This window comes from Pseudophryne corroboree, chromosome 11 (genome assembly GCF_028390025.1).
Source record: "Pseudophryne corroboree isolate aPseCor3 chromosome 11, aPseCor3.hap2, whole genome shotgun sequence".
NCBI classification, from domain to species: domain Eukaryota; kingdom Metazoa; phylum Chordata; class Amphibia; order Anura; family Myobatrachidae; genus Pseudophryne; species Pseudophryne corroboree.
Genome location: NC_086454.1, coordinates 142,316,812 through 142,336,469, shown reverse-complemented (window position 1 = coordinate 142,336,469; position 19,658 = coordinate 142,316,812). Strand labels below are relative to the sequence as shown.

The 19,658-nt window shown below is 46.0% G+C and overlaps 1 protein-coding gene across 9 annotated transcripts in view; it reads left to right on the top strand.

The window, feature by feature from the left end:
- LOC134969140 (phospholipase A and acyltransferase 2-like) overlaps positions 1–6,393 on the top strand; it is a 217,271-nt gene extending 210,878 nt beyond the window's left edge. For all 9 annotated transcript variants that reach the window (XM_063944881.1, XM_063944883.1, XM_063944884.1 and 6 more), the window contains one exon: positions 6,078–6,393. In XM_063944881.1, coding sequence (XP_063800951.1) covers positions 6,078–6,179 — 102 coding nt within the window. In that variant the 3' untranslated portion in view covers positions 6,180–6,393. The remainder of the gene's footprint in view (positions 1–6,077) is intronic.
- Positions 6,394–19,658: the final 13,265 nt, after the last annotated feature.

The following is a 19,658-nucleotide window of genomic DNA, read 5'->3' as shown; positions in this document are numbered from 1 at the left end:
CCCTTCAGTCACTAATACCTATAGAACATTTATGAACTCAACTTGATAGCTCTTTGTTATTCAGTCACAATTTCCTTTATTACATTTCAAGATGCTGACATACCACGGACTGTGGCATTGCAGTCGGACACACTATTCATTGAGCTATCTGCCCTTGCATAGAAAGCTAGAGAATTCTAACTATTTGAAGTTTACCTTGTACTTTGTGAAAAAATGACCAGCATTGCAGCTGAGCAGGATCAATTGGCTCAATGAATAGAGTGTTTGACTGGAATGCAACAGGTTACAGGTTAAATGTGTTATTTAATAAAGGGTATTGTAACTGAAATGAATAAAAGCGAGCTCTCAAGTTAAGTGCATGAATGTGGTGTATAAAGAGGATTTGTGTCCAAATTCATGTTCTATACGTATATATATATTTTTATAAAATGTGGGAAGGGGCATCATAGTATGCGCTTTTTATGGGATCATTTTTTTTATGCCCCTTCCCCATGAGGCATGTGCCTTGTGTCCCTATTTGAAAGTCTAGTTACGACTCTGGTGCAAACTAAAACATAACACAATATAATTCTTGGAATAATGCCAGAACTGAAATTTATTTCTCTGATGTCCTAGTGGATGCTGGGTACTCCGTAAGGACCATGGGGAATAGACGGGCTCCGCATGAGACTGGGCACTCTAAAAGAAAGATTAGGTACTATCTGGTGTGCACTGGCTCCTCCCTCTATGCCCCTCCTCCAGACCTCAGTTAGAATCTGTGCCCGGCTCGAGCTGGTTGCACACTAGGGGCTCTCCTGAGCTTCTAGTAAAGAAAGTATTTGTTAGGTTTTTTATTTTCAGTGAGATCTGCTGGCAACAGACTCACTGCTACGAGGGACTAAGGGGAGAGAAGCGAACCTACCTGCTTGCAGCTAGCTTGGGCTTCTTAGGCTACTGGACACCATTAGCTCCAGAGGGATCGAACACAGGCCCAGCCTCGGTCATCTGGTCCCGGAGCCGCGCCGCCGTCCCCCTTGCAGAGCCAGAAGCAAGAAGAACATCCTGAAAATCGGCGGCTGAAGACTCCGGTCTTCATTAAGGTAGCGCACAGCACTGCAGCTGTGCGCCATTGCTCCTTATGCACACCACATACTTCGGTCACTGATGGGTGCAGGGCGCTGGGGGGGGGGGGGCACCCTGGGCTGCAATTAGAGTACCTTACATTGGCAAACAGCACATAATATAGTCTAAAAAACTATATATGTGCAAAAATCCCCCGCCATAATATTAATATAAGAGCGGGAGAAGTCCGCCGAGAAAGGGGCGGGGCTATCTCCCTCAGCACACTGGCGCCATTTCCTCTTCACAGCTCCGCTGGAAGACAGCTCCCCAGGCTCTCCCCTGCAGTTTCCAGGCTCAAAGGGTAACAAAAAGAGGGGGGGGGGCACTAAATTTAGGCGCAAACTGTATACGTAAAGCAGCTATAGGGAAAAATCACTTTGTGTTAGTGAAAATCCCTGATTAAATAGCGCTATGGTGTGTGCTGGCATACTCTCTCTCTGTCTCCCCAAAGGACTTTGTGGGGTCCTGTCCTCAGTCAGAGCATTCCCTGTGTGTGTGCGGTGTGTCGGTACGGCTGTGTCGACATGTTTGATGAGGAGGCTTATGTGGAGGCGGAGCAGGTGCCGATAAGTGTGATGTCACCCCCTGCGGGGCCGACACCAGAGTGGGTGGATATGTGGAAGGTATTAACCGACAGTGTCAACTCCTTACATAAAAGGCTGGATGACGTCACAGCCGTGGGACAGCCGGCTTCTCAGCCCGTGCCTGCCCAGGCGTCTCAAAGATCATCAGGGGCTCACACTCAGATGGCAGACACAGATGTCGACACGGAGTCTGACTCCAGTGTCGACGAGGATGAGACATATACACAATCCACAAGGGGCATCCGTTGCATGATTACGGCAATGAAAAATTGTTACAGACATTAACCCAGGTACCACTAAAAAGGGTATTATGTTTGGGGAGAAAAAGCAGCCAGTGTGTTTTCCCCCATCAGATGAGTTGAATGAAGTGTGTGAAGAAACTGGTAATTTCTAAAAAGTTACTGATGGCGTACCCTTTCCCGCCAGAGGATAGGTCACGTTGGGAGATATCTCCTAGGGTGGATAAGGCGCTCACACGCTTGTCAAAAAAGGTGGCACTGCCGTCTCAGGATACGGCCGCCTTGAAGGAGCCTGCTGATAGAAAGCAGGAGGCTATCCTGAAGTCTGTATATACACACTCAGGTACTATACTGAGACCTGCAAATGCTTCAGCATGGATGTGTAGTGCTGCTGCAGCGTGGTCTGATACCCTGTCAGATAATATTGATACCCTCGACAGGGATACTATTTTGCTGACCATAGAGCATATTAAAGACGTCGTCTTATATATGAGGGATGCACAGAGGGATATTTGCCGGCTGGCATCTAGAATTAATGCAATGTCCATTTCTGCCAGGAGGGTATTATGGACCCGGCAGTGGACAGGTGATGCTGATTCTAAAAGGCACATGGAGGTTTTGCCTTATAAGGGTAAGGAATTGTTTGGGGATGGTCTCTCGGACCTCGCATCCACAGCAACAGCTGGGAAATCGACATTTTTACCTCAGGCTCCCTCACAACCTAAGAAAGCACCGTACTATCAGGTACAGTCCTTTCGGCCTCAGAAAGGCAAGCGGATCAAAGGTGCTTCCTTTCTGCCCAGAGGCAGGGGGAGAGGGAAAAAGCTGCACCAGACAGCCAGTTCCCAGGAACAAAAATCCTCCCCTGCTTCTACTAAGTCCACCGCATGACGCTGGGGCTCCACAGACGGAGCCAGGTGCGGTGGGGGCGCGTCTCCGGAACTTCAGCAACCAGTGGGTTCGCTCACAGGTGGATCTCTGGGTTCTACAAGTGGTATCTCAGGGATACAAGCTGGAATTCGAGGCGTCTCCCCCTAGCCGTTACCTCAAATCAGCCTTGCCAGCTACTCCCCAGGACAGGGAGGTAGTACTGGCGGCAATTCACAAGCTGTACCTCCAGCAGGTGATAATAAAAGCTCCCCTCCTTCAACAGGGACGGGGTTACTATTCCACAATGTTTGTGGTACCGAAACCAGACGGTTCGGTGAGACCCATTCTAAATTTGAAATCCTTGAACACTTATATAAGGAAGTTCAAGTTCAAAATGGAATCGCTCAGGGCGGTTATTGCAAGCCTGGAAGAGGGGGATTACATGGTATCACTGGACATCATGGATGCTTACCTACATGTCCCCATTTACCCACCTCACCAGGAGTACCTCAAGGTTGTGGTACAGAACTGCCATTACCAATTCCAGACATTGCCGTTTGGTCTGTCCATGGCACCGAGGGTGTGTTCCAAGGTAATGGCCAAAATGATGATACTCCTTCGAAAGAAGGGAGTTATAATTATCCCGTACTTGGACGATCTCCTTATAAAGGCGAGGTCCAAGGAGCAGTCGTTGATCGGAGTAGCACTATCTCAGGAAGTGCTACAACAGCACGGCTGGATTCTGAATATCCCAAAGTCGCAGCTGGTTCCTACGACGCGTCTGCTGATATTGGGCATGTTTCTGGACACAGAACAGAAGAAGGTGTTTCTCCCGGAGGAGAAGGCCAAGGAGTTGTCATCTCTGGTCAGAGACCTCCTGAAACCAAAACAGGTGTCGGTGCATCATTGCACGCGAGTCCTGGAAAAGATGGTAGCTTCTTACGAAGCAATTCCCTTCGGCAGGTTCCATGCAAGGAACTTTCAGTGGGACCTGTTAGACAAGTGAGGATCGCATCTTCAGATGCATCGGCTGTTCACCCTGTCCCCGAGGGCCAGGGTGTCTCTGCTGTGGTGGCTGCAGAGTGCTCATCTTCTCGAGGGCCGCAGATTCGGCATTCAGGACTGGGTCCTGGTGACCACGGATGCAAGCCTCCGAGGTTGGGGAGCAGTCACTCAGGGAAGAAATTTCCAAGGACAATGGTCGTGTCAGGAGACTTCCCTACACATAAATATTCTGGACCTAAGGGCCATTTACAATGCCCTAAGGCAAGCAGAACCCCTGCTTCAAAACCAGCCGGTGCTGATTCAGTCAGACAACATCACGGCTGTCGCCCATGTAAACCGACAAGGCGGCACAAGAAGCAGGATGGCGTTGGCAGAAGCCACAAGGATTCTCCGATGGGCGGAGTATCACGTGCTAACACTGTCAGCAGTGTTCATTCCGGGTGTGGAAAACTAGGAAGCAGACTTCCTCAGCAGGCACGACCTCCACCCGGGAGAGTGGGGACTTCATCCAGAAGTCTTCACGCAGATTGTGAACCGTTGGGAACGGCCACAGGTGGACATGATGGCGTCCCGCCTCAACAAAAAGCTAAAAAAGTATTGCGCCAGGTCAAGAGACCCTCAGGCGATAGCTGTGGACGCACTAGTGACACCGTGGGTGTACCAGTCTGTTGATGTGTTCCCTCCTCTTCCTCTCATACCCAAGGTACTGAGGATAGTACGTAAAAGAGGAGTAAGAACTATACTCGTAGTTCCGGATTGGCCAAGAAGAACTTGGTACCCAGAACTACAATAAATGATCTCGGAGGACCCATGGCCTCTGTCTCTCAGACAGGACCTGTTACTGCAGGGGCCCTGTCTGTTCCAAGACTTACCGCGGCTGCGTTGGAAGGCTTGGCGGTTGAACGCCGGATCCTAACGGAAAAGGGTGTTCCAGATGAAGTGATTCCTACGCTGTTAAAGGCTAGGAAAGACGCTGCCTGAAGTTCAGACGTTGTTAAGGGAGTGCTGCATATTCAGCCCCCTTTTGTGCCTCCAGTGGCACCTTGGGATCTCAACGTAGTGTTGGATTTCCTAAAATCACATTGTTTTGTGCCACTTCAGAACGTGGAGTTGAAGTATCTCACGTGGAAAGTGGTCATATATATATATTTGGCCTTGGCTTCGGCTAGGCGTGTGTCAGAATTGGCGGCTTTGTCATGTGAAAGCCCTTATCTGATCTTCCCTAGGGACAGGGCAGAATTGAGGATTTGTCCCCAATTTCTCCCTAAGGTGGTATCAGCGTTTCATTTGAACCAACCTATTGTGGTGCCTGCGGCTACTCGGGACTTGGAGGCCTCCAAGTTGCTGGACGTAGTCCGGGCCCTGAAAATCTATGTTTCCAGGACGGCTAGAGTCAGAAATACTGACTCGCTGTTATCCTGCATGCACCCTACAAGCTGGGTGCTCCTGCTTCTAAGCAGACTATTGCTCGCTGGATCTGTAGCACGATTCAACTTGCACATTCTGCGGCTGGACTGCCGCATCCTAAATCAGTAAAAGCCCATTCCACGAGGAAAGGGGCTCTTCTTGGGCGGCTGCCCAAGGGGTCTCGGCATTACAACTTTGCCGAGCTGCTACCTGGTCGGGGTCAAACACGTTTGCAAAATTCTACAAGTTTGATACCCTGGCTGAGGAGGACCTTGAGTTTGCTCATGCGGTGCTGCAGAGTCATCCGCACTCTCCCGCCCGTTTGGGAGCTTTGGTATAATCCCCATGGTCCTTACGGAGTACCCAGCATCCACTAGGACGTCGGAGAAAATAAGAATTTACTCACCGGTAATTCTATTTCTCGTAGTCCGTAGTGGATGCTAGGAGCCCGTCCCAAGTGCGGACTCTCTGCAATACGTGTATATAGTTATTGCTTAACTAAAGGGTTTTGTTATGAGCCATCTGTTAATGAGGCTCATTTGTTGTTCATACTGTTAACTGGGTATAGTTATCACAAGTTGTACGGTGTGATTGGTGTGGCTGGTATGAGTCTTACCCTGGATTCCAAATCCTTTCCTTGTAGTGTCAGCTCTTCCGGGCACAGTTTCCCTAACTGAGGTCTGGAGGAGGGGCATAGAGGGAGGAGCCAGTGCACACCAGATAGTACCTAATCTTTCTTTTAGAATGCCCAGTCTCCTGCGGAGCCCGTCTATTCCCCATGGTCCTTACGGAGTACCCAGCATCCACTACGGACTACGAGAAATAGAATTACCGGTGAGTAAATTCTTATTTTTTCTTCTATGCTCCACAGGTGGATGATGCGAAGACGTACGCAGTTGGAGGTGGAATTGCTCTTGCTGCAGTTGCTGCGGTCATGTTTTCTGGTATGAGAAATAACCGACAGAAGAACTGAGAAGTTTGGACATCAGCTGCATCTCACATCATGTCTAAAACACTTTTGTGTGGTCCATGGGCAGAAGACATGACAGTTTTTGTTTTGTTTTTTAGCAATGATGTATTAGAAGATAAATTATTCTTCTACAAAATACTTATGTATGCTAGTCTTTATCCTTTTAGGGATACTGTCCCATTTCTCTGACAATAAAACAACAACGGTCTATAGGAAAGTTGGCCTGTCTCACTATGGTTTAGCGGGATCTTGGGAATTTGATTTTTCAAATATTGGGAGGTATGTAGGTGTACAATAGAGGAAGCATTGATGCTTATGCACAGGTGGATGATCACTATAGATACTTTTCCTGATGGCTCTGTTAATAGAATACTTGGATATCCTCTTACGAATGAGGACCACCCTTACTAGCGCACCAGGTCCCCAAGATTTTATGGAAGTTCAAATGGTGCGTCATGAGGAGGGGGTCTTGAATATAGGAGGGAATTGGAATCTCTACTATCTCGGTGGTAGACAAGCGTTCAAAGGCCATGGGTTTCTGAGGTCTAGAGGACAAACATTGTGCTAAAATGAAGCAACAAATCGGAGCGTAACTAAACTGCAGAAAAGAGGGACGGGAGTAACGATCACATAAATTGGAAAAAGACCAGGGGTGGGATATAATGGAGTCTGAAAACACCGGACATGTGTGATGCCGGCTGAACTCAGACTTTTTTTTTAAAGGGGTAATCATTTACAAGGCTTGGTTTTGCCTTGTAAAGAATTGCCCCTTTGAAAAAAATGTCAGAGATAGTCCGGCATCCCACACGTCCGGCGATCGTGAACTCCATTACATTCCGCCCCAAGGTGCAAAGTCACCCGGAAGATGAAAAAACAAATCGATACCAAAGTCAACTCAATGACACATACAGTAGGTAGACATACAGCCTATAAAGAAAATAGGGTGTCACCATAGCGGAGTTAGGGGGATAGATAAAAGGGGATAGGTCCAGTTTAGTGTTTAGTTTGTCCTAATGTAAAATGAATGGATGGAACAGAATAAGCAGGGAATATTAAATATCTACCCATTTGCCATGACCCAATCCCACCTGCTATGACAACATGTGACTAAGATTTGTGGTCTGATAGTATCTGTCAAATATAGGAAGTCCCAGACCACCTCCAGCTATAGACTTTCCAAGATATGTTCTGCTGTTTCGTGGTCTTTTCTCCATATGAACTTGCCACAGTGCCGAGGCAGGAAGTCAGGATACGAATTGGGAGTATTTGAAATAGATATAACAACAAAGGTAAAATATTAATCTTAACTTAGTTAAGCCTGCCAAACCAGGAAATACAGTGAGGACCCCATCTAGCTAGATCTTCTTTAATCACTTTCAGTAACGGGGTATATTTGACCTGAAAAAGTTGATTATAGTGCTTAGTTATACCCATTTTAAACCAAACTTATAACCAGGTTATTGCTGGGGCAACCTGGGTTGTGACTTGGTGGGAAAGGGTCAAATAAAAATTACCCAGATTGCTTTTCCCGGGAATCCGACTGTGATAGCTACCAGGGTCGAATCCGGCACTGACCCGGGTAGCCTACAGTGTGAAAGGTGTGACCTGTGTCATCCGACAAGCATAAAGAGAGCCGGATCACCTTGGTTTGGAGATGTTGTCATGTCCAAGTGCCAGCAGACTAAAGACCCAGCAATAACTCAGGTCCAGTCTGCAGCATGAACTGGGTTCAAGCTGTTGTGACACAGCTTGAAACCCTTTTCAATTGCCCAAGTCAGACCCGGATTTTTAGTGGAAAAGGGGTATAAGTGAGACACCAGATAACTGATAGCTAGCAGCCTCCACAGGAAATAGAATTTCAGGTGTGAGAAAGCAAATGAAAAGTGAGAGCCTTCAACTTAGTCCAGTTGACCCTGTAACCCAAGAGTTTGCTGTACGTGCCAAGCTCCAGAAGGAGATTATGGAGAGAAGTCTGCGGGGAGGACAAGGTCAACAAGATGTCATTGGCGAAAAGTAAAATTTTATAGAGTTATCAATAGGAATTCCTTTAATATCTGTTACGTCTGACTCTGAAAGATGGCATTTCAACGCTTATGCCATAAATTAAACAGGACAAGGGGCAGCCCCGATGGGTTTCTTTCCCCAGAGCAGGTAAACTGAGAAAGTTACCATGAAAACTATAATTATGGACAGACTCGAACATAAAAGACCAAGAAATCTGTTCAGGTGCCTTCTCCTCATCTTTAGCTTACTGTATATTATAGATGGAAGGGAAATGTTATTTATACTGTATGGGACATCAGTTTTTTTTATGAGTATTGTCCAGGGACGTGCAGTGAGGTAAATGGCTGGCGGGAGGGCACAGGCTAGTACCAGAGCGAGATTTACACACAATATATGAGCTCAAGGGTTCATGTGGACATTATCTGCCTTGCCTTATCGCATGTCACTGGTATTGTCTAGAATATACAGTACATATTTTTAAGAAGAGATGACAGACCCATAATTATAAAATGTTACTATTTTTCTCTTACGTCCTAGTGGATACTGGGGAACTGTACTTTAGTACCGTGGGGTATAGATCGGGTCCACTGGAGCCTGGCACTTTAAAAACCTTTAGTATGTGTATGTGTGGGCTGGCTCCTCCCTCTATGCCCCTCCTACCAGACTCCGTTTAGAAAAATGTGCCCAAGAAGCCGATTGCATTCCACTGGAGCTCCAGAGAGTTTCCTTAAGTTTTATTTTAGTTCTTTATTTTCAGGTAGTACTGGTTGGCAACCAGTCTACCTGCTTCGAGGGACTTAGAGGGGGTAATGAACCAACCTCCTGAGGGTTAATGGTTCATAATCCCTGCTGACAGGACACTGAGCTCCTGATGTGCTGTTTCACACACCACACTGTGTGCACACACCAGCAGCAAGCCGCCACCCTCTATCAGATGCTGAAGAGACGCAGGTGCGGTGAGTGTTAACATCGGGGGCCCGGTTAGCGGGTCCTCTGTGCAGTTGGCGGCATGTCGCGTGGCGGTCACGGGCCATGATCTGCGGCGGCCACCGCGGACCACACTGGTTTGGAGGAGTTTGTAACTCCACAGGGTCAAAACAAGTAAAGTGTATATTCATTTTTTTCATTCTAATCTGAACTTATTCTGTGGACTCTCATCTACGATTCAGGGGAATTATCCCATGTCTAACGTAGACAGCAGATCCACAACTTTATCTGTTCACCAGCTCTGATAGGTGCACTCTCATTGGGGAGTCGATAATTCAGCCCAATTTTTCTACTACCATACCTCACCGCAGGAGCCCAATCTCATCCGATCTTGGAAGCAAAATGGTGATGGGCTGGGTCAGTACCGTAAGGGAGGACCCTCAGGGAATATCCGTTGTAGTAACCTAGGACCCATCATGACTAAACACCAACAGCAGGATCACCACTTTTCTTCCTTCTAACTCGCTGCCAAAAAAAAACTAAAATCATAGAGGACAATTGGTGGAGTCACGGGGAGGTACAGGCGATACGTAAACACACCCGTTGGAACACACACATGGGGACAATGTACTCCTGATACATGAAGTCCGACCAATGTATGGCCCATATAGGTCCGACTTTAACAAGCAATGCTTGTGCTGGTATGCGGAAGATTGATGTTTGAACTACAGTGTCTACATCCCTTTGCCAGTCTATCATGGTTATAGACAAACCAGAACATATTCTATTTTAAGAATCAGTATGCATGTATGTGTTTTTGTTTTTCTACAATCAATATTAAGGTGGATCCCTGGGGTAACTATATATTTTAATCATCACAAATAAACGTTATGTTTTAACATTTATCCTATTTAACTAAATACAAATAAGAGTGCACCCAAACAAGAGTCTTCTGTATATAAATTTGGTTTCCAACTCCACAGGGTGCTCAGCATCTGACATGATGTGTTATATTACTATGTTTAACATGTATACAATTACAAATATAATTAATAGGGACGGCGAGCCATTACGGGGACGGGGCTTTCCGGAGAGCGGGACCAGAGGCGGGAAAGGCGCCATTTCCTGCTGCTGCGGATCACAAGGCTGCATGCAAGCTGCTCCTCCACGGACCCAGACTGTTCAGACTCTGTATTGTTACTAGGGGGTCATAGCAGGAAGGGGGAGTGCATCAGATAGTGTGATCCTTATATACCACTATACACTGCACTGCTGTGTTTGTGTAGTGGTTTCCTTTTTCTGTGTCACTCCAAGGGCACTCTAGGGTCAATGTGGAGTTGTTCAGTGGGTTTAACTGTATTGTCGCTGTAAAATCATGTCTGCTGACAAAGTTATATGTACTGCTTGTAATTCTACCCCTTCTTCTGAGGGGTCCCTCATGTGTGAACAGTGTTCATTATCCCCAAGGTGAAGCAGTTCTCAGGCACCTGATTGGTTAGATGCTTTTAAGAGCATGATTCATAATGTTAATTCAGAACTAGCTGCAGCTAGGAAGGAGAGACAGGTGTTAAGACAGTCTGTTGATTGTATGGCTAAAGCTGCAGATAACAGAAAGGCTTCTCAGCCCCCTCTATTGGTTTCACATAAATGCTCAGGACCAGATTAACAATGGGGCAGATGGAGCTACAGCTCCAGGCCTCCACATAAAAATAGGCCCATCATCATGGCAGCATGATGATCACTAGCCACCAGCTGGCCACATGGTTGGTTATATATTATATCTATTAACATTGCATTTCTATTTATGTTACATAGAAACATAGAAACATAGAATTTGTCGGCAGATAAGAACCACTTGGCCCATCTAGTCTGCCCCTTTTTTTTTTTTATATATTATTTTTTTTTTATCACTAACCTTATTTGTTCCTTATTTCTTTGTAAGGATATCCTTATGTCTATCCCATGCATGTTTAAATTGCTCTACTGTCTTAGCCTCTACCACCAAATGTATGCAATTTTATTTATATTTTTACATATTTAGAGACATTGGAGCTGATAGTGTAGGGGTGTACACACCCACATGGCTCTGGCCACACCCATAAAGCACTAATCACACCTCCCCGATTTCTCACAATAGGCCCCTGAATATTTTCAGCTCCAGGCCCATGTGGCCCTTAATCCGGCCCTGTAAATGCTAACTGCCACAGGTGCTCCAGTCTGATTTTGATTCTGACCTGCCTGATGTGGATGACACTGATGATATGGAGGTGGACAGCTCTCTGTCACCCGGGGTGGAGGCCCCCATTTATGCGGTGAGAGAGGTTCTTAACATACCCGATTCAGAGGCAGAACCAGATGAAGAATTGTACTTTAATGTAAAACCAAAATCCTCAGCCACTTTTCCTGTATCAAAGGAATTAAACTCCCTGGCCAGGGAGGCATGGGTAATCCCTGACAAAAAAATGCAAAACTCCTCAGAGGTTATTATCTTCTTTTCCCCTCCCAGCTGATGACAGGAAGGCATGGGAAAATCCCCTATCAGTCGACACGTCAGTGTCCAGACTGTCTAGAAAATTGGTACTGCCGGTACCTGGGGATATATCCCTGAAAGACCCAGCTGACCGTAAAATGAGACCATTCGCAAAGCAATATATACGGCAGCAGGCGTAGCACAACGTCCCACGATAGTTTGTGGTTGGATTTCAAGGGCAGTGATCAAGTGGTCTGATAATGTTATTAATGGATTTGACTCGCTACCCCAGGATGAGGTTATTACACTACTGCAACATATACAAGATGCTGCAAACTTTATGAGCGAAGCTGTAAAAGAATTTTGTCAGATAAATGGCTGTACTACTGCTATGGCGGTTTCGGCCCGCAGAGCTCTATGGTTACGTCAATGGTCAGCGGATGCTGATTCCAAAAAGGGGGTGGAAAATCTTCCCTTTACAGGTGATGCCTTGTTTGGTGACAAATTAAATAAATGGATTTCTGAGGCGACGGTGGGCAAGTCTACATTTCTGCCGTCGGCTGCGCCACCTGCTAGGCGCCCTTACTCTAGACCTTCCTTGCAGTCCTTTGTGTGGCGAGGTTCAGAGGAAGAGGCAGAGGAGCTTCCAATGCTCCTAGAAGATCTCGTGGTAAGTCCCAAAAACCTGCAGCTGCAGTTTCCTTGGACCAAACACCCGGAACCTCTACCACAAAGCCTTCCATGTGGCGGTTGGCCTCAACAACAGGGCGACTTTCCGGTAGGTGCTCGCCTTCAACATTTCGCCCACATGTGGGCAAAATCTTGCCGGGATCCTTGGGTGAGGGACCTCATTTCTCACGGATACCGGCTGGAATTTCAAACACTTCCTCCTCACAGATTTTTCAGGTCAAGCTTGCCAGCTTTACACGCAGCAACAGTTACCTTTCAAGAAGCCATTCAGAAATTTTTACAGACGGAGTTGTGGTACCAGTACCTCCTCCATTACACAACAGGGGGTTTTAATCCAGTCTTTTTGTCATGCCAAAACCGGATGGTTCGGTACGGCCCATCTTAAATCTGAAGGTGTTGAACCCTTATCTGCGGGTATTCAAATTCCAGATGGAATCTCTTCGGGCAGTGGTGTCCGGTCTGGAGGAAGGGGAATTTCTAGTGTCCCTAGATGTCAAGGATACTTACCTACATATCCCTATGTGGCCTCCTCATCAAGCTTACCTCAGGTTCGCCACCTTGGACAACCAGTTCCAGGCCTTACCCTTTGGTCTCTCCACAGCACCAGGGGTCTTCACAAAGGTCATGGCGGAGATGATGCTACAACTGCGGAAAATGGGTGTCAACACTGTCCCCTACTTGGACGATCTCCTGATAAAGGCAATGTCAAGTGAACGTCTGCTGCAAAGCATCGACCTGACAACTCGTCTGCTGACGGATCATGGACGGATCCTAAATTTTTCGAAAATTTCATTTGGAACCATCCCAGCGTATTCAGCTCCTGGGGATGATATTGGATACGGTGTCTTCAAAGGTGTTTCTCCCTATGGACAAGGCTTTATCTCTCCAAACAATGGTACGCTTAGTGCTCAGACCCCGCAAGGTCTCAATACATCTTTGCATACGCTTGCTGGGCAAGATGGTGGCTGCATATGAGGCAGTTCCATATGGCAGGTTTCATGCCCGACCTTTTCAGCTGGATTTGCTGGACAAGTGGTCAGGGTCTCACCTGCACATGCATCAGACAGTGACCCTGTCTCCGAAAGCATGGATTTCTCTGTTGTGGTGGCTACAAGTTGCTCACCTGGTAGAAGGCCGGAGTTTCAGTACCTAGTCGTGGATTCTACTGACAACGGATGCCAGCCTCCGGGGTTGGAGGGTTTGTGACTCAAGGGACCCAGTTCCATGGACAGTGGTAGAGTCAGGAATCTGCACTAACGATCAATGTCCTGGAACGCAGGGCGATATACAGTGCCCTTCTTCAAGCTTCCTACCTTCTCCAGAATCAAGCCATCCAAGTTCAGTCAGACAACGCCACGGCGGTGGCGTACATAAACCGACAGGGAGGAACAAGAAGCAGAGCAGCAATGCGAGAGGTGTCATAGTTACTCCTCTGGGCGGAGGCCAACACAAGGGCCATCACAGCCATATTTATTCCAGGGGTGGACAACTGGGAAGCGGACTTCCTCAGCAGGCATGACCTCCATTCAGGAGGTGAATGGGGTCTTCATCCTCAGGTGTTTCAACAATTGGTTCACTGTTGGCAGTGTCCGCAAATAGACCTGATGGCTTCACGTCTCAACAGGAAGCTACGCCGTTACTGTTCCAGAACAAGGGATCCACAGGCTGTGGCAATGGACGCGCTGATGACCCCATGGACTTACCAGTTTGTTTACATGTTCCCTCCAATCCCGCTCATTCCAAAAGTTCTAAAAAGACTCAAAAGGGAAAGCGTTCAGGCAATTCTAATTGCCCCGGATTGGCCTCGACGGGCCTGGTACACAGACCTCCTCCCCTTAGATTGTAAGCTCTCACGAGTAGGGCCCTCTTCCCTCATGTGCTTATCCTTTTCTTACTTTAATAATCCTCAACTGCCCAAATCAAGCAGTTTTTGGCCACCTGGAACTTCTCTGTCATTTACTGGTGTAGTTATGCTTAGTAACCCTGTACTTGTCCTAAATTGTCATCAACTGTAAGTCACTGTTTTCCTGTTTTGATTATGTGCATATGTACTCTGTAATTTGGCGCTGCGGAACCCTTGTGGCGCCATATAAATAAAGGATAATAATAATGTCTCTGGAGGAACCCTGGCCTCTGCCGCTTCTAAAGGATCTTCTTCAGCAAGGACCATTCGTCTATCCAGACTTACAGTGGCTACGTTTGATGGCTTGGTATTTGAGAGGGAGATTCTAGCCAGAAAGGGTCTCCCTTCCAAGGTTATTTCCAGTATGGTACAGGCCCAGAAGGTGGTTACATCGAAACACTATCACCGTATCTGGAAGAAATATATTTCTTGGTGTGAGGGGAAAAAAGTTTCTTCCGTGGAATTTCGAATTGGCAGTTTTCTGCTATTCCGGCAAGCAGGTGTGGATGCGGGCCTATGGTTGAGCTCCATCAAAGTACAGATTTTGGCTCTCTCTATTTTCTTCCAGAAGCAGCTTGCATTGTTGCCGGAGGTGCAGACTTTCTTGAAAGGAGTTATTCATATGCAGCCACCCTTTGTCTCTCCCACGGCTCTGTGGGATCTAAATGTGGTTTTGTCCTTTCTTCAATTAGACTAGTTTGAACCTTTACAGAAGATGGAATTGAAATTTCTCACTTGAAAGACCGTCATGTTGCTGGCGTTGGCGTCTGCAAGATGGGTTTCTGAATTGAATCCTGTTAGAGCCCGTACTTGACTTTTCTTGAAGCTAGGGCTGAGCTCAGGACCCGACCTCAGTTTTTGCCTAAAGTGGTGTCAGCCTTTCACGTGAATCAGCCGATTGTGGTTCCGGTGTTGGCTGATGTTTCTGTCGACCCAGAGTCCTTGGATTTGGTGAGGGCTCTGAGGATTTATATCAAATGGACGACTCTTCTTCGGAAATCTGACTCGCTATTTGTCCTTATGATGCCACCAAAATTGTTAGGCTGGCTTCTAAGCAATCTATTGCTCATTGGCTCAGGTTAACTATTCAGCAGGCCCATACTTCGGCGGCTCTGCCTTTGCCGATGTCTATTCAGGCCCACTCAGCAAGGTCGGTGGATTCTTCCTGGGCGGCTACCCAGGGTGTTTCGGCTTTACAGTTGTGCTGAGCGGCTACTTGGTCTTGTTCGAACACGTTTGTGAAGTTCTACAGGTTCGACACCTTGGCCAAGGATGACCTTCAGTTTGGTCAGGCGGTTTTACAGGGGTCTCGGCACTCTCCCACCTGTTTTGGGAGCTTTGGGAATTCCCCACGGTATTAAAGTACAGTTCCCCAGTATCCACTAGGACGTTAGAGAAAATAGGAATTTAATACCTACCGGTAATTCCTTTTCTCGTAGTCCGTAGTGGATACTGGGTGCCTGCCTCAATGCTTCGTATCCTTTTTACTGGATGTAAGTGTTGGTTGGGCCGCCCCTTTACTATGTTGGATTAGCTTTGCTGTCCTTGTTATGCTGGTTGTCGCTATCCTCTGTTCGGTTAGCGCTCCTGTTTTGTTGGGTTGTGTGTTGGCTTGTTGCCTCACCGCTATTGTACATGTTTCTTCTGTCATGGTATGTCCGTCTCCTCGGGCACAGTTTTTCTAGACTGAGTCTGGTAGTAGACGCATAGAGGGAGGAGCCAGCACACACATACACACACTAAAGGTTTTTAAAGTGCTAGGCTCCAGTGGACCCGATCTATACCCCACAGTACTAAAGTACAGTTCCCCAGTATCCAGTGTCGAAGTCGGAAAATATTACAAACCCGCACTACACATACAGACACCATTCAGAGTGGCTTCTGTGCGGTTGCGTATTAGCCGTGCGCGCGCAAACCCGGACGCTGCATACATTGGCTCGTGAAGCCCTGCGTATAAGCGTGGGGTATGGGTAAATACGGTGACAAACGCAATCGCATAGAAAGTCCCCCAAAGCCATGTTCCATATTCCATCCTTATAGTACAGAATTTGTACAGACTGTGTAATCTTCAAAGGCAAGTTACTGTTCACACACAAGCTAATCAAACCACACATACACATTCTTCTAAAACAATGTCTTGAATATATCAAGACATGTCTTGTTTACGCAAAGGTTTGTGATCATGAAACAGGCACCCTGATCTGTGAGGAAAGTAAATATCTCTAGTTATCCTTATTGTTTCAGAGTGTATACTGAAGACAACCAAAACCAGACTGTCATTGTTTAATAGAAACCAGAACAATAGGATACAAATATACTATACAAAGAACACAAGCCTTGCTGATACAAATCACTAACAGCTGACAACTTACATTTATAGATCAGAGGTATAACATTTATAGTCAAAACTCTTGGAATTATATATATATATATATATATATATATATATATTTATTTGTGTGCATCTTGAGAATGGTTGGTCATTTCATGTGTAGGATCATGTTGCCTGGAGATAACATAACAAAGTAACCTAATGAACATGGAAATATCTGTCACACATTACATATTTCCCAAACTTAGTACATACATTACACACAGTCTCCCCTTTCCCCTCATGCAACTTTTACTTCTTTACAAGGCACAACAAGGGAATTATACACCTTTACAGTATGCGAGGGGACAGTAACTGATCAGAGCATCATGCATGGTATCTACGTGTTCGGATAATTATGAGTAATAATCCGGTGTTTGTTTGGAGAAGATCGCATGTTGTTGCGAATAGTTATTCGCAAAGGCAGATTAAAGGTATATTTGTGTTTATTATGTACTTGGTATGCGGTGGGAATCCAGAGCTGACCAGCTGTACACACCCCTGGATCAAGGCATCGCCCATCTCTTCAAACCGACCAATGACCTCTCCTGTACTGTAAACGACCATCCCTCCAACCAATCGGTGGAGAGCATACAACCCCATTGTATTGTATTTTGGGCAAGGGTATATAGACCTTGCACCTGGGCCGGTCACTCTCTCTTGCTCTAAGGTCATCTTGCCAGATCGACTAGAGGACCGGATCCGGGTTGCGCAGGCGAATAAACGTATGTATCATTGGGTGTGACTCTCTCTCTGTGATTGAATTGTATTGTGTTGTACCATTTACATTTTAACTTATTGTAATCCCCTTTTACAAATATATTATTACTTGTTGCTGCTTTGGACCACAACATACAATCAAATACTGGTGTCGCATTCAGTTTCTGTTGAGCGTTTGTATAGTGTAATTGCCACACCTAGAGCTGCCTCGTGCTCTCAGCGTGTCGGTCTGTGTGTATGCACTGAGTGTAAGCTGCACAGCTATTCCGGCGTGTGCACGCAAAGTGCGTGCACAGTACGGGACTGTGTACGCTAACTGGGGATAGAGTACGAAGGTAAAGGATTTATTACAGCGGCCGCAGCGGCTTCAGTTACAGTGTGCAATAGGGGTTAGTGGCTGCTTTCCAAGAAGTCTAACAAACTTCTCACCAGTACGGACTACGAGAAAAGGAATTACCGGTAGGTATTAAATTCCTATTTTAAATTGTATGTGTTTTTTTTTTTTGTTTCAAATTTAATGATCCATTTCTAAAAATAACAAAAATGCAAAGACATTGAGGTTCCAGTACAGGTAATAGTACAACAGAGATTATTGTGCGGCACTGCAGAATATTATACAACAAAAATATATATACTACTACCAATAATAAGGTACTACTATTTAATTAAAATAATACAAATATTTATGCTTAGATTTTGTCAGCTCTAAGTAGACAATTTGTTTTAATTGTAAGATAATAGTATGTGTATACACACAAATTAAATGTTTTCCCTGTAGAGTCTTACCTGTTGCATAAATTTGATTTTTATATCCATCTAGATCACTGGTTCCGAAACTTTTTTGAATCACGACACCCTAGAGCAGAGGTTCTCAAACTTGGTCCTCGGGAGCCCACACAGTGCATGTTTTGCAGGTAATCCAGCAGGTGCACAGGTGTATTAATTACTCACCGACACATTTTAAAAGGTCCACAGGTGGAGCTAATTATTTCACTTGCGATTCTGAGAGGAGACCTGCAAAACATGCACTGTGTGGGCCCCCGAGGACTGAGTTTGAGAACCTCTGACCTAGAGTATCAGAATGTGCTAAGGCATATGAGGTCTGGTGTTTGAGTCCCCTGCATAAAGTGCTGTGTATTGGGCCTAATTCAGACCTGATCGTAGCTTGCAAAATTTTGCATGGCTGCAATCAGTCACTCAGACATGCGGGTGAGCTACCCGTCGCTGTCTGGGACGCAGCTGCTGCGTGTGACGTCACGCAGCTGCCGCTGCCTGCGTTGCCCGGACTGTGTCCCCAAAATGGCGGCCAAACGCAGCTGGCCCGCCTCCTCCCACCCAGCGACCGCAGAGGAGATCGCTGTGCGGAGATGGCCATCGGTTGTCTGGCATGGGCCAGCGCACTGCGGCACCGGCACATGTGCAGTTCAGACCTGATCGGCTGCTGTGCGAAAACGCACAGCAGCGATCAGGTCTGAATTAGGCCTATTGTGTAGAGAAGACCACAAGGACAGCGGATACAGTAAATTACATGTGTAGTGTTACAAGATAAAACATGTTTGATATAAAACGTTTTTCCTGAATGGGGATGTAGGAAATAACTCCCACTCTCCATATAACTACAGAAGGTGCAGCCTGTGCAATTGTAGCATCCCGGCTTACAATTCAGAAAATTTGAAGAAGCCATGGTTTTCATTTTGAAGATGTCAATATGGACTAAAATGTCCTTATAACGCTATACAGGTTGAGTATCCCATATCCAAATATTCCGAAATACGGAATATTCCGAAATACGGACTTTTTTGAGTGAGACTGAGATAGTGAAACCTTTGTTTTTTGATGGCTCAGTGTACACAAACTTTGTTTAATACTCAAAGTTATTAAAAATATTGTATTAAATGAACTTCAGACTGTGTGTATAAGGTGTATATGACACATGAATGAATTCTGTGAATGTACACACACTTTGTTTAATGCACAAAGTTATAAAAAATATTGGCTAAAATGACCTTCAGGCTGTGTGTATAAGGTGTATATGAAACATAAATGCATTCTGTGCTTAGATTTAGGTCCCATCACCATAATATCTCGTTATGGTATGCAATTATTCCAAAATACAGAAAAATCCGATATCCAAAATTCCTCTGGTCCCAAGCATTTTGGATAAGGGATACTCAACCTGTATTTAGATGGTGTTGCCTGTAGAAGCTTATGGGCTTTTTTATGCAAAAAGCCCCCAAAGAGAAATCTGAAGGACCCTTCTTCTTCTCCTGTGGCTTGTGCATTCACTAATGTGATTTTGCATATGGCTCCAATCGCCCACAGCTGCAACTGTCATCATTACTATCACCATCCCCATGCTGGGTGCAAGCGGTCCGTCAGACACAGGGTTCTCTTCTT